Below are 15,797 nucleotides of genomic sequence, written 5' to 3'. Positions count from 1 at the left end.
ACACACACACACACACACACACACACACACACACACACACACACACACACACACCTGCCGCTCTCTCCCAGCGGGTGGCACTGTGTAATTTGGCACATCCATTTCCGAGGCTGGGTTTGTCTTCCCTGCTGTCGAGGCAGTCACAAACCCCATCGGGGTATTCCAGCCAACCCTAGAATGTTGTCACTTTCAAAACACACTCACTGAACTGCAAACAAATCTCCACTGTGGAAGTGTCTCGCTCATAACTGTCCCATTTTTCTACTTGCAGTGATTCTTGTCACAGGAAGTTTGGGCTAATTCCATTCAGCCTTCAGGTGTCTGATTACTGAAGGAGTTTGACCTAATTTGTTCACACTGCACTTTCAATGGTCTTCCTCTGTGGTCCGACACTTAAATATGTGTCTCTTCACAGAGCCATGTATCCCAAACTGTGTCCCGGAGGCCACCAGGTCTTCCCCTGCCAATACACAGTGACATCTGCTCTACTTTAACAGCATATGGGAAAATTACATGGCATAAAAACAACTTACCCTCCCATGACATTTCTTCCCTTTGATACTTCACTCTCAACTCAATTTTAGCCCTGTGCCACTGTATGTGTCTATGTTGGAGCCAATGGGAACTGACCTCCCACCACTGCAGACAGATCAGACGAGAGGACTACTTTAAAACATATTTTGCCTTTAAAGGTACAGGTCATCTAATAGCAAGAACAAACAGACAAAAACATATTTTGAACAATATTACTCAGCAGATTTACGCAGCATCTTATGGCTTTCGTCAGAAAATGGACTTTGCTTAGGATAAAGAATGCATCAATAATAAATGGAATGGTGGTTGAAATGTTTTTGGTGCTAACAAAATTAAAAGTTGTATTATATTTAATCTTCTTTTTGGCCACATAACACTACGTTGATACGGTGAACTTGTTAGCAAACAGTTTCTTATTTACACATTCAGGAGCAACATTTATTTGGATGCATGTTTTTGGCTAGCTGATGCATGTAAACCAATTTCACTCTCATTTTAGCTATATTATGCTCTGCATCAACTCCTGAGGGAAGTATACATCTTCTTTCTTAGGGTAGCTGCTAAATGTTGTGTTCACCACCAGAGGGGTATTGCAGTAAACCAGGATAAAGGATTAAGCCAGGATATTTCAATTATCCTGGATGAATTTAGCCTTGACTTGAAAAAAGCAGAGGCACCTAAGGATTTATTAATCCTGGGGCTTTTTCTGTTCACTCAGCAGTGGTTTTGACCTTATAATTATTGGCCTGCATTAAAAAAAACAGGTGCACATTGCTGTTCAGTTAAGCACTGTTATTGTTTAAAGTTGACCAATATTTTTATAATTATTCATGTGATGGTCATTGTTGCTGTTATGTTACTGTATGAAAACTGATGTTCACATTGTTACAAGTTTGGTGAATGTATTATGGCAGCTGTTGAGATAATTAGAAAAGGCTGATACAGTTGCAAATGTGTTTTAAAAAGAAGTCAGCAATGAAGAATAATATATCCTATACATGTGTTAGTTGTTCTAAAAACGGCAGACTGGTCAGAGACCAATATACCTTTAATCATTTTAGTATGATTTTTTTTGTATTCTTTAACAAAGGATCATCTATGTTCCTCTTCGATGTGCATCTATGTAATTTGGCTTTCTTAGCTCACAATGTGTGTTCTCTCCAGGGAACTGAAGTTGGGGAGGATTAAATAATTATAAATACCTATATCCTGTACAATCCTCCTTAATTAAAGTCTTAGGTCACACTGGACCAGTAACTATATAGTTGAGGCTACTGTGACAACAGGGAGGGGACATCTCAATGGTTTTGAACTTGTATTTTTCTGGGGGGAAATAACTGATGAGGACACTGTGTTACAGTTATTGTTTACGGTGATATTCATCACTTAATTATCTTTATAGTTTCTAGATTTCAGAGTCTAATTTCTTTAGTGTCTTTTGTACTGTATGTCCCTATGTAGGCATACAAGGAAGCAAAGCATTATACTATTATGTAAAGAAGGAAACTCTGCCTCTGTAAAAGAAAAACACTGACAAAAAGCATGGCAGATTATAGCGGACCGACTGAATGATATCTAAAAATATACATTTACGAACTACTGCTCTTAAATGAAACAATACAAGAAGTTAAGCTAATTATTTCCACAAAGGAACTGCTGTAAACTTTGCCTGCAAAGCGGGTTAATGTTACTTAGGTAGTTTACAGCATACTTTAGCCCATATGAGAGATAGGGAGAGACAGAGTGAGAGAGAGGTATTTACGCATCACATGCTTATGTAATTGATCTTCATGGTAAATTTCCTGCAAAACATTAGTCTTCTGCTCACTTTTAAGGGCAAAGAGTACAACTGTTTGTTTGTGCAAATAGCCTAACTCCGGTTTCAATCCAGAACAGTGATCAGTAAATGTATATTTTTAGGCTACTTACGCATTCAGGCAGTCTGCGATCATCTGCCACGCTTTCTCTCGCTGTTTCAATAGAGCGGTCGTGTTTCTTTTTCACAAATAACGTGTTTCAAGTTATCACACTCCCATGAGAAGCTGCTGCTCATTCTGAATAAAGTATGCACACTGCATTATACTATTTATTATTTTAGCATCAGTAAATCTGTTATCAACCTGGTGGACAGTTAAGGCAAGCTGTGAACACGCATCAGTACGAATTACTTCAGCCTGGTTTGACCTAGTTGCTCCTCCTCAGCTTGGCTCGGCCTTTGTGAAACACACCAAGCCAGGACGCACAGATTAGAATTGTCAAGCCTCGCTTTATCAGTCATCCTGGATTTATAAATTCTGCTTTTGTGCAATAACCCGCTGGCTGCTAATTTTATCTGACCGCTGTTTGATGTTGGGCTGGTAGCGTACGGTGGTTGCGTACAGGGGCGTCGGACACAGGGGAAGAAAGCGGACTGAGTACCCAGCAAAAAGATGCTAGAATGATTAGCTGCAGATACGGGGAGGGGCCCATAGAAAATGCTTTTCTACAGGGCCCAGAATTTAGTCCTACACCCCTGGTTGTGTAAGTAAATGACAATATGAGAGCAGGGAAAAGAACCAAAAGGTAGATGTTAAGTTGCGAGCCATTAACCAAAACAATGTGCTAATAAAAGCAAATGCTAAAATTCTATGTAGAACCAAGGGGAACTGCAGAGTCAGCAATAACTATCTGTGGGTTTTTCCTTTTAGAAACAAGTAATTTTAACTAATGTTAGTATAAAAATATTGATTGTAGTAGCTTTTAAGAATTCAAAAGCAACTTGTCTCTATTACTCTGAATATTACGCAGACTCACTGTCAGCAGTCAGTCAACAGTCAACCAACACTTAACAGTTTTTATTAAAACTACTTTCTATCAAGAAATAGTTCCAACTGTTAGAAAAATGTCTTTAAGAAAGGACAGTTTTTTTCTGAAAATAGAGGTCACTTTTTTTTTTTTTCGTTTAAATGTCATATTTCAAAGCTGTATGCACCAGAAATGAAATTCCATCAGCTTTCATTGTATTGGCATGGCTGCCAAAAAATAACTCAATTTCTTAAAGCCTTGACAAGTAAACCTAAAACTTTCTGCATGGTTAGTGGAGTTAAAAAAAAAAAAAAGTTTTGCAAAGTAATATAGGAGAACAAAGTCTCATATTCAAATATTTCAAAAGTTCACATCCATTTGGCAGTGAGGAATATTAAGAAATATTTTTCTTCACCAATATGCCATCATTGCCATAATGTTTGCTAATTTTATTCCAGAAAACAAGGTATCGTTGATATTCTTGCTACAGAAACAAGTTAGGCTATTTGCACAACCTGCTCCTTACAAAAGCACAAGCACAGAGCCGTTATTAAATGTTTCTGTATGTGTGAGACAGCTCAAGGTGAATACAAACGTCCTGTTTCTTTCTTTTTGGCTGCAGCTAAGTTGAAGACGGTGGCTGATTAGGTTGTGAACCCCATATAAGGCAGGATGAGCAAAAACAAGATGACTCATATAGATCAGTCTCAAAGCAATTTCCTTCAAACAACTCTTTCTGCTACTGGCAGGATCGGTGATGAGCTGACCAGACCAGGCTTCTCGCTCTGCTGCGTCTCCAATCATAAAATACCAGAGGAAGTTATTATGGAATACTTCATAAACATGTTGAGCTGTATGTGCGTAAAGTATTTAAGAATTGCAACACTGATCTAGGATCACTGGTCAGGTCCCATTCCTGCACTTTGCTGTAGCGCTGGAGACAATCTGTGCTATGACGAGATACTTATTGAAAATTGTCAGTTTTACTTGCAGAATCAATAACTCCAGTTTTCTCCCAGAGAATAACATATAATAAGATGCAATGCGAGTACATCAAGGCAATCTCTTCACAATCTCCCATTGCTGAAGCACTACTTTGCATGAATTACAGTAAAATGTGGAGTTATGCACGCAGATAGGCCCCAAGCAGTTAGCCTGTTTTTCTCAAAGGTTTCAGAGGGAGAAAGGGAGAGAGGGAGGAGGTGAGAAAGGAAGAGGGAGGTAGAGAGGAAGTCCTGGGGGGGAGACTTGCACTTGCTGCAAGAATGTTTCTTTTTTAACTCATTCAAAAGGGAAATAATAAAGTCATAAAAGGGGGGTAAAGAACTTTGATCAAGAGAGAAAAAAAGTTTTGTCAAACTTTATATTCTTCATTTTTTACAGTTTTAATTTGGCACATGGCACAATCAGCATGTATGCATCTGGTATACATAAATAAATATTAAATATTTTATACATAAATATACATATAGAGCTCTTAGAAAGACACCTAGAGAAGTCTTGGCTTAGGATATTTCAAATGTTAACAATACATTGAAAATATTTGTGTTGGTGCATTGCAGTGTTTAAATTGTTTTGCAAGTGAAAGTGGTATCTCCATAGAAGCCCTATACATATATGTATGTATGCCCATATTTATATATATATATTCAAAGAAATACAAGTGTGCACTGATGTAGGTTTATTCAGTGCAAACAGGCCACTGTCTGCTTTTTAAGAGGAACTCTTACAAAGTCAATGAAATCATGTCAGTTAGTTCAGTTGAATCTTTAGCTATTTTTTTCTCTTACACGTAAAATAATAGATTTATTTTGTAATCTTTAAGCAAAATTAGACATATATAACTTTGAAAATAACAAAAGTGCTATTTCGCAAAGACAGACACCCAGAGACGCAGCAGAAACACTACTGGCGGTGAACCAAAATCAACAACATGAGAAAGTACTCAGCCCCCCTCCCCCCAGCACCCCCACCCCGAAAAAAACACATTATACAACCTACAAACAAAAAACAGGTGCACGGACACACACACACACACACACGCACACACCCACATACCCACACACACGCTCTGAAACGCAGTCGCACATCCAGACCCACTCACTCGCCACTCTTGCTTTTGCAAGTTCCGACAATGTGTCTCTTCCTTTATCTCATCCCCTTAACCGCGCTTCCGCGCAAGGAACGAGAAATCATTTTCACATGCACACAAACACACTGATGCTCTAAGCAGCATGTGTACGTGCACACTTTGTGGAGATAATATCAGATAGCTTAACAGATAAATTGGCTGTAAAAGATGCACTTTTTTTCTTAGCAAAACAATCACAGTAACATAGTATTCATCTCCGCCTTCTCATCTCCCGACAGGAGCTTTTCCCAGACAAATAATTTCTATACGAGATAAAAAAGATAACACCATTTGTGTGGCTGTTGTGTTGGTACGCAACAGAAGAAGAAAAAAAAAAAGAGTTGCCCAAAATGGGTTTAAATCTCTACATCTGCATATCCTCTAGGTTCCCATCCTCGATTCAGTCTCTCATCTTTGAGTCTCATCGGCTTGTAACACACTCCACTTGGAATTGTCTCAGGGAATAGAAATAATGACAAAAAAGAACAAGCTTTGTAAGGCATTGAAACGTAAAACAAAACAAAGAAGCAATTAAAAACATTTTGCGAATATTGACGTAGAGGCCATTGTTCGAAATTTGTCTCCCGCAGGAAGTAGGGATGGGAAATAATAAAAAGCACTTCTCTTTGTTTTTGTTATGAATTCAAGATAAGTGTTGATATCTCCTTAGTCTGCTTAAAAAGGCTTTTAAAATGATTATTTTAGAAAAAAACACTGCAGAAAGACCCCTCCCCGGATCAGGAGAAGGGAAGCAGTTTGATTTTGGCAGCTCTGCACAACTTGACATCCATAGAGAGCTCTCAGCAACTCTCCTCGTAGTAAAAGTCTAGTTAAATCTCTTCACGTTTTAATCCGACTCATGCCCTTCCCCCTCCCCATCGCAGCCCAACCCCTCCCAGTGATATTTATAAAACACAATCCTCTCCTCTGTCGTTCATCCTCCTGCCCCTCTTCCACCACCGCCGCCTCCTCCCCCGCCTGCGCCTGCTGCCCCTGGCCTTCTTAAAGCTATACGCGGGTGGTTGAGTGGGAGTGCGGCAGGCCTGTGGAGTTGAAGCCGGTTGTGAAGGTGTTGTAGGGGTGCAGGTTGGGCATGCCCACCAGGGAATTGGGGATCATGGTGATGGTGTTGGGGGTCATAAGAGGAATGTCGTCCGGAGAGCGCCGCAGAGTGAGCGTGTAGTCGGGCAGCGAAGCCAAGCGTATTGCCCCCTCATTGCTGTTCCCCGCCTCGCACTCATGGTGCGTCTGGTTCATCTGCAGCGACATGATCTCCTCCTCGGGCGCGTGGTGGCCGATGTCGTTGGAGGTGGTCTGGCGTTGCGGGCTGGGCTGCCCGTGGCCGGAATCCTGCCGCCGCTTGTCCTTGCGGTAGTAGAGGGCCGCGAAAGCCAGCACATTGAGGAACAGCAGCGAAGCTCCCACAGCAATAGTTACGCTGAGCTCTGTGGAGTAATCCCGTGGGTTCTCCACCACTAGAGGCCCGGTCTCCTCATCGTCATTCCAAGTGTCTTTGTCCTCGTTGTTGTAGGCCGGGGACATGGGAGGACGCTTGGTGTTGAACGGCCAGGACGTTTTCCCGTTGGGCCTCTTGGTGGACAAGGTGTTCTGGGTGGTTTCTGGTGGGGGCACTTTGGTGGTGGTGGAGGTGTAGTGGAACATGTCGTGGAGGTTGTACAAGTGGGGCACTAGGTGTTTCCAGAAGGCCACTTTGGTAGCGCGGTAGTGGTCGCGCACGCGTGGCTTCAGGCCAATATGCAGGTAGAGCTGGTCCTGGGGGTTGTACTTGGACCAGGCCACCTCTTCAAAGCGGTTGGCCTTGGTGTGGATGAACTTGGTGTCTTGAGGAACTGGTTTGTTGGGATCCCTACAGAAAGAGAACAGACAGATGTGTCATGAAATTCTACATTTAGGTACATTTATTTATTCATGCTCCTACATTCATGTGGATACATGAAGGAGATAAAAATACTACAAGGAAAACAAAACAGTATTCGTCACAGCTTGTATGTTGGTGTGAAAAGGGGTTCAGCCACCAGTGGAGAACTTATTGATCTTGCTTGGTGAAACCCACTACAGCGAAAGCACAACCCTACAACAGCCGCTAACATGATTCAGTTTATAATCGATCAAGGTGTGTATGGTGTGGTACTGTATGTATTACACTTTATGTTGCAGCATCAACTGACCCAAATTTCAACTATCAATTTAATTTCCCTATCCATTTTCCTTTTTACCACGAGGTCTCCATGCAGCACGACCCCTTCCGTCTCGTCTTTCAGCCCTTCTCTGTCTGTCTTATCTCTCCTATCCTCTCTCAGCCCAGATGTTGTTCTTAATTCAGTTCTGATGCAGCCCACCCACAAAAACCAGGCCAGAGGCTTTTAAAGTAAACACATATGAATAAGTCAGCAGGCTTTAGGGCTCGCGTCAGGAGGCATCTTGTTGTTGATAATCCAACCCTGGTGAAGCCCCTCTGCTAATTGCTCGGGGAAGGCAGCACAGTGTGCATTGGCATCCAGTGTACTGATGTAAAGTGGACCATATTAATCAAGACACTAAGAGGGAACTGCAGAGGCGCATTTGTGTGCTTGGATATAAGGATGTTAGTGCGTGTGCGTGTGTGTGTGTGTGTATGTGTGTAAGACTGAAAGTGAGAGACAAAAGGAATGCGTGAGAGTATGTTAGACTGAGAGAGAGAAAGAGAGACAGAGAGAGAGAGAGAGAGAGAGAGAGAGAAAGCAAGATTTTCTGGGTGCAGTACCTCTATTGATCTACAGAGGTTACTGTTCCACTTTTCAGTTTTTTGACACGTTGCCTCAACAACCGGATGACCAACCATTTCAATTACAGTGAAGCTATTGATTTATTGAATGAATTAACATATAGCAATCTCCCACAATCACGCAGCTCCATGTTGCCTTGTTGCCATACAAAGTCTTGAGTGGGAGTTCTGCTGCCCATTGCTATTGCTTTTGGTACTGATGAAATTACTTTTTTTGTGAAAGAACCTGAAGAATAGCGCTGCGGCCTTGAAAACACAATCATTGATGTTGGAACAGAGAAGTAACAAAAAAGTGTGTTGTTGAAAGGAAGCAAGGATCTGCACGACATTTCTCTAAATGTCATGAAATCTCCCTCTGATTGCGATGTCAGTGGCAAGCAAAAGTTCAATTTAGTTCGGGATTAAGGGATGTGGCGTCTACAGTGTTTTTTTGGCATGGGCTGAAAAACCTCCAAACACAGCCAAGAGAATTAAAAGCCATGCCAGAAGAATTCACCCTGCATCCTCTCCCCTGTTGGTTTCTCTGCTGTCAATTTTTCTTTTTCAGGTCAGTGCTTCTGGGAGAGGTGAGAGAGAGAGAGAGCGAGCAAGAGAGAGAGAGAGAGGGGGGGTGAAAGCAAATTGAGATGGCCTGGACCTGGGCTGGTGTCAGCAGAGCAGCCTGTAAATAACCTCTTTTATGAGGCCTGTAATGATCCCCAATGAATATTGACAGCCAGACTATGATGACTTTGTAGCGGAATATCAGTAATTAAGTTTCAAAGGAGTGGGTGGTGGAGGTAAGGTCGTATTGATCTCCCCGTGTGCAACATGCCAGAGAACAGGACGTCAATGAAGCAGCCTGAGATGTGGTTGTCTGCAGCCTGCATGCTTTCATGAATTTCCACAGTAGTCTTGCGCATGCTGTCGCACACATGAATGCAAATTTTCTCCCCCTCTCTTTCTCACACACATACACGCACATGACAACAATGATGGAGGTTAGAGCCATCTCGTTAATGGGAATTCTGTTGCATTCCCATAACACTTCAAATGCTCTCTTTTTCAGGGGAAAAGAAGGGAGAACGAGTTGCTGAATTGTTACGGCAAAATTATTGAACATTTACTTGGATATTTTTTTCACATTACAATCGGTGTGAGCAGAGAGCAAGGGAGCAGTGGTGTGGAGGAGTAAGAAAAGCTCTTTGGTGGCTGGCTGGACGGTTCAGTGCAAGTGAAGATGAATAATTTAGGGAACACAAAGAAATCAATGTGGCATCTTTAGTTAATTTGATTTGCCGCATTAGAGAACAACTGGCTGCCTTATCTAATTACACACACATATGCTTGGGTAATTGTTGCAAAGTCAATAGTAAATAGGCTACATTCCTTTGAACAATTTCTACCAGTGCAGCTCAACTTTGGGCTGCATGCTGGCTTTGATGTCCTGCCCTGAGCTGTAGAGTCAGAGGGAGTGAGCTGAGCTCCATCTCTGCTTCTCAATGTGGTGAGGACTACTAGGTTACTCTGCTCTATTTGTACCAAAGCTTACTCGGCGCTGTGTGATGCAATGTAGCCAGATCCACTGTGTGATGTTTCCTCAGTGCTGTGCTATGATTTCCATCTCAACATGGTAAAATAGTGCTGTAATCATTGCTGACATTTGTTTTGAGGTGTCCGAATTCTGTGTGGCACATTTAAGTTGGTCGTAACACCTGTACAATATAATCCAGTACCACAGTCCTAATACTGCCAGCAGAGCAAAGCTGATGATATAAACCTTTTGGTTGAAAATCTTAAGATATCTTTTATAGGTCTTATTTTGTTTTCCCTAATTCACAAAAAAAGCAGTCATAAAGTGACACAAAAAATAATAAGCTCCACAAGATAATATTGTGTTCACCCTTTGTTGATAATACAAAAATAAAAAGGTTTGAAGTTGTTTTATCCGAACTGTGCAGTAAGTTCCATGCTTTTTTTTGTTTTGTTTTTTTTAACTTTAAAACGATGTAATGAATATGACATCAGCCGAAGACTAGCAGCAGCGGAATGCTGAAGAGATACAGATGGAACAAAATAGAATTATAGGAGAATTCCGGTAAAATGAATAATAATTGGTGCTGCCTACATCAAGTTCTGCTACTGCTAGCTTTTGCACCGAGGCGGTTGAAATGGGGCAGGTTTTAAACATGCTTTTAGCCTATTAACATGTTTAAGATGTCATTACAAGTGAACTGATTCCTTCAGAGTGAACACAGTGAATATGGCTGCAGTAGATGTGAATAAATGCTTTAAAGTTGTTCTAATTCAGCTCTGTTTAGTTTTGGTGCTGAAATGGCAAGACAAGTGGTTATGGATCGTCTACAAACTACAACCCTTAAAACCTGCCTTGTTTCAGCTGCCTTGGCTGCAAAAGCTAGCAGCAGCATATCTCGGTGTAGTCTCGGTGTAATCACTGATTATTTTCGTTTTTCTTGCTAATGACAGCACTACATGACGACAAACATCAGAGCTAGATGTTAAAATCAACCCAGAATGTTCCTTTATATAGGCTGGAAAGAGAAGCTTGGGGATAACATATCAACTGTGCTGAATTTGATGGGTCAAAGACTTTTAGAAGTCGCAGTTTGGTTTTTGGTTTGAGATAAAAAAAAGAAAAAAAAAGAACCGTTCATGAAAACACTTACTGTTGAACATTATCCTAAGCTGTACACATCTAGCAAGCGGAAATAAAAAGGTGTGTCGGAGCCTGAGGTACATTTAAAAACAAAAACACTGTGTATTGCTTTCTCTGTTCATCTGTTTAAAAATTAACCTGACACTCAAACCATCAAATAATTTCACATTTAAATATTCTTACAGTGTGGGGATAAAACGCTGAACGCCTCTCGAGCTTGCAGTAAGCGCTAAGCTTTATAGCAAACACCTCGTTGTGACCTGTATGAACAGCCTTGGCATAAAGTGATGTTTGTGGTCCTGTTGGGCTCTCAGAGCTCCCCTGCATTAGCTGATAGCCTGCCTCCTGTCAGACCTCCCACTTAATCCGGATGGTCATTGGAGCTGTGGCTGGACTCCCAGGCAGAGGAGAGGGATTATTACACCCATAAAAACAGGCGTTTTAACGGCCTTTCAGATTTCCTCGGATGTGTTCATATGGCGGCAGTACTATAAACCACTCCTCCTCAGCCCCCCCCCCTCCCCTCACCCTCCTCTCATCGAGATGACCTGCCGACCCCTGCTAACCTTGTCCTGCCATGCGTGTTTAAGTGCTCCCATGTGTTCATATCCCTGATTGACTGGGAGTTGGTGTGTGTGCTTCATCTCCAGTCTGTCAGCTTGTGTACCTGCATGTGTGTGTGTGTGTGTGTGTGTGTGTGTGTGTGTGTGTGTGTGTGTGTGTGTGTGTGTGTGACACACTGTGGTGTGATGACCTCCAGGGCCCCACAAGCGCAGTACTTGAACATAAGAAATGTCACATTTCACAAAGAAGTACATGCTGTGTAGTTATGATGATGAGCCTCTGAAGGTATATATAAGAAAGGAAAAAAGGCTGCTGTAAGTGTTAAACTGCTTTTCTATAAGATGCCGCGCCACCTTGATGGCAGATACGACTCCCAGCTCTACCTACAGAACGGGGGCCTGAGCTCATTACCTATTCTTAGCCCTATCCGCACACACTGATGTAAAAGGCAGATAAGGGGGAAGAATGAATATCATTTTCTTTCTTTTTTATTTCCCATGTACCTCCTTCCCCTTTTCATCCTGATGTAATTTGAAGCGCTTGAATGATCATAGACCTAGCCATCACCAAATCTGAAAAGACACGTTTAGGCGCCCTAAGGCAGAAGACAGGAATCTATTTTCACTTTTTACACTTCGGGTCTCTGAATTCAGAGTATGGCTTCTCAAAATAAAATAAAAAAAGGAACATGCATTAATTCAGTGGCACTGATGCTCATTCTGCTGCTAAAATATGCTGAGTTGAAGGCTGTTTTTGAATTTTGATTTGAGTTATTGTTGTAAGGGTTGTGTAACAAATTCATACCCTGCAGTTATTTATCTACTTACCAGGTAACACAAATAAGCAGCTAATTGTAATTTTGAACTCCAACAGAAGGCTCCCAACACCTCTCTCTGTGTTCTGTGTAAATGTTTTATAAATACAATTCTCTGTGTAGACTTTGCCCGCGCTCGGTGTAGGGGGCAACTTCAGCACTGAGCGGGCAAATTATCAGCCTGTGCTCTTTTACCCTTCATGTGGTTGCACGCTGGGGCAGAGGGCTGAATGATGTGTGGTTCAAATTTAATGGCAGCCTCGGGTTCAGCAGGCTAAGTGATGCAGGGTGAGGCGCTGTGACTTTGGGGCGTGCAGAAGTGTTGGAGGTCACAACTCTCGGACCACTACCTATTATGGATGCTATTGATTTGTATGATTAGACGAGTGGCAACAAACAAAACACCTCTCCTTCCCCCAACACTTTCCTTACATTCCTGTTCTCCCCAGCTGATTTCTAACACTTTTAAACTACTATATTTGTAAGTATTCAACTTAATTTTATTAGCTTACACCCATTTTAAACTGACAACCACTTATGGATGTACACATGCAGATCTACTTCCTTTTCTCCTCCTCTCCCGCCGCCCTCTTCTCATTACATTCAGCACACAGCATGGACAACGATCAATTGCATCCAGGCTCCTTAACAAGCCACACCACTTCCTTACCTTCTCTAATGCAAATCAGGATATTGGCTACAAATCTCCTATCAAGTGAGTGCCTATTTAATGGAGTAGCTAGGTGGCTGTGTGGGGCTGGGCTGCTCCACAATGCCGAGCATACACAGACTCGTGGTACAGGTTGAGTTGGCCCTAATGAAGGAAGCTGGGAACAGGGATAATACGGAAAAAGGACATGGACGGGAATCAAGGATGAGTGATGTAACTACTAGACAGCTGGGGTAAAAACAAAAAGGCTGAAGGAATGCGGGAATGAGGTCAGATGGGAGAAACAGTTGATGTATACATGTTGTTTACCCTACAAAGGAGGGCTGTTTGACTGACAAGTGGGAGGAGAACAAACAAAAAAAAATCAGCTAGCAGGGTTGTAAATCAAAGCGGTGGCTCTTTAAATGCACTACAGACACACTGTAGTTACTTCTATCTACATTTGTTTGGTCGACAGCCGTTGTCAGTGAAGACAAAGTAATCAATACTGCATATTTTGGCTCATGTTGTGAACGTAAAACATGAGTAGACTCTCTTTTTTTGTGTAGATTAATGAGAGACAGAGGAGGGTGGAGGAGAATGAGGAAAATATTCAACACATGACAGCACTGTGCTCTTTATCTACATAGCGAGACCCTGCGCAGCATGTGGCCCAGCTTGCACACGGAACAGGGGAAATGAGCACCAGCCAGCAGGAAAAAAAAGCAAGTAGTGGGAAGATGGACCAAAGTATTTATAGCACTAATGATACATAATGATTGATCTTTTCTGTGGCTTTTCATCATTCTGTCTTTTCTGATGCACTCTGGCAGTGTTTTTGTTGCTGCTGTGCTTGTATTTGTGTACGAGAAGGTGTGAAACTCACAGTATGTGGACGTAATGCAAAACTTTTGGAAACATGTTCAAAATGAGTTGTTGTGGCGATAAAGCGCAAGCAATGTTTGCCTGTCAATAGTAAAACAAATGTAGCAGCCAGGAAAATAATTCTGAGCTGAGTAAATCCCCAGCTTCTGAAACATCCCTAACTCTCAGGAAAGAACAGCCTCATAGTGTAAATTGCACACAAACACACACACACACACACACACACACACACACACACACACTAAGAAGATTTGACAGCATGCACTCTCTGTATGCTTTTATGGTTCACTGACACTGATGAGAGAAAAAGGCGCATGGGCAGGGCTTTGCCCTGTAAAGATGACACATGTGAGCCAGGGACAGGAAGAGCTTTGGGGGGAATGCTGCTATGATACACACTGTTGACATGCAGCCCAAGTGTCTTAACATTGTGTCACAAATGTGTCTACAGCAGATTTAGAGAGGGGGCAGGAAGTGCAATCTGGGTCAGTTCATTACGAACATCTGGAAGGCGAGAGAGAGCTGCTTTACAGATATATTGTAGGTAGGATGATTTTTGGACTGGCCACGAAGGCAAAGGGAAACTGTCTTAATTAAAAGGATGTCCTCTAGAGCCAGATTGGGTTAGCTGGTGTTGTAGGAGAGATCTATATATCCTAGTGTGGTTTAAATGAGGATAATGCACTTCAAATCGCAGGTAATCCCCCAGTCTGGAGTTACTCCAAGGCGACACACCAAAGGGTGGATACTACCTGTAACATGGCACGCACGGATCTGAAACCAGTTTGTTCTTAGTTTCAATCAATCAATCTACAAAACTGACATGGGGTCAGGAGTAAAAGTGCAATTTGTTTCTAGACTTCTACTGCTTGTCAGGTTGAAGGCCAGGTGAGGATTACGGGAGGCTTCTTGTGTGTTTGTGAGTAAGATGGTCAGGCTGTCATCCTCCATTAGAATTAATTTCACTGATTTTGCAAGATCCAAGTTCAGAGTGATTCAGTACATAAGCACTGTGCATTGTTACCTGGATGCTTCAAACGTTTTTCATTCAAATTAAACACACTTGCTTTTCCTACATGAGCGGATAATATTCTTAAGTCTAGTTGACACAAGATGGCTGCCAAGCAGAGGAGACCGCTGTTTAGTCTGAGCATCACTGATTGACATTATAGCTTCCTTTGAGGAGCTGACATCAGTCCATCTGCACTAGGCTGCCATTAGCGGTTCAAGGATCTAACCGAGGCGGCAGCACGTGGCTCAGCCTTTCAGCCAGATGTAAATGCCACCTGATTGGACAGCAGATGATTTAGAGACAGATAAAAAACAGAACAAGATTTCAGACTGTGTCTCATTCAGGATGGGATCAATACCTCTCTGGTAATGGGGATTGCCAAATTAAATTTCAGTTGTTAGAAATGATTACTAGTGGTCATACAAAATGGCCATGCTTTTTGACGGGTGGGGGTGAAATTGAGCATTGCGGGGAGTTGGAGTCACGCAGAGCACGGGTGATCGACTGGGTCCACGCCGAGGTAATCGATACTACCGAGGGCAAAAGTTTGATATGTCTCCCTGATAAGTCTGTGTCTTTTGGGCCTCTGTGTAATCGAGCATAGATAGTATTTCCAGCAAACACACACACACACACATACACACACAGAAGTATACAGAAAAGCAGCCGGCCATGCACACATACTCAACCCAAACAGGCAGCCAAGCACAAATAGCACAGCACACATTCTGGAGGAACATTTAATCTTCCTCAGGTTCAATATGTCTCAGGTTTTCAGACTAGGACCCAGGAAGTCCAGGAAAAAAAACCACCTCTGAAAAAAATGTCTGTGTTGAAAAATGCCTTTTCTGTCCTATGCTATCCATTGTAGAGTTTCCTTTTCCTGCAGCTTATTTTCTGTAGCAGAGAAGTCCTTTTAATGGGACTGAGATAGGATTTCTGTCTTTGGCTTTCGATGGATAACAAGTCTGTAATTGTGTTAT

General features: G+C 42.2%; 1 protein-coding gene across 2 annotated transcripts in view; it reads right to left on the bottom strand.

Moving 5' to 3' along the window:
- Nucleotides 1-1,978: 1,978 nt before the first annotated feature.
- Nucleotides 1,979-15,797, bottom strand: part of nlgn3a (neuroligin 3a) — a 124,370-nt gene continuing 110,551 nt past the window's right edge. For both annotated transcript variants that reach the window (XM_034882722.1, XM_034882721.1), the window contains one exon: nt 1,979-7,316. In XM_034882722.1, the coding sequence (XP_034738613.1) occupies nt 6,458-7,316 (859 nt within the window). In that variant the 3' untranslated portion in view covers nt 1,979-6,457. The remainder of the gene's footprint in view (nt 7,317-15,797) is intronic.

Source organism: Etheostoma cragini, chromosome 10 (assembly GCF_013103735.1).
Source record: "Etheostoma cragini isolate CJK2018 chromosome 10, CSU_Ecrag_1.0, whole genome shotgun sequence".
Lineage (NCBI taxonomy): Eukaryota > Metazoa > Chordata > Actinopteri > Perciformes > Percidae > Etheostoma > Etheostoma cragini.
The sequence above is the reverse complement of the archived record's forward strand: the minus strand, read 5'-3'. Positions and strand labels throughout refer to the sequence as shown.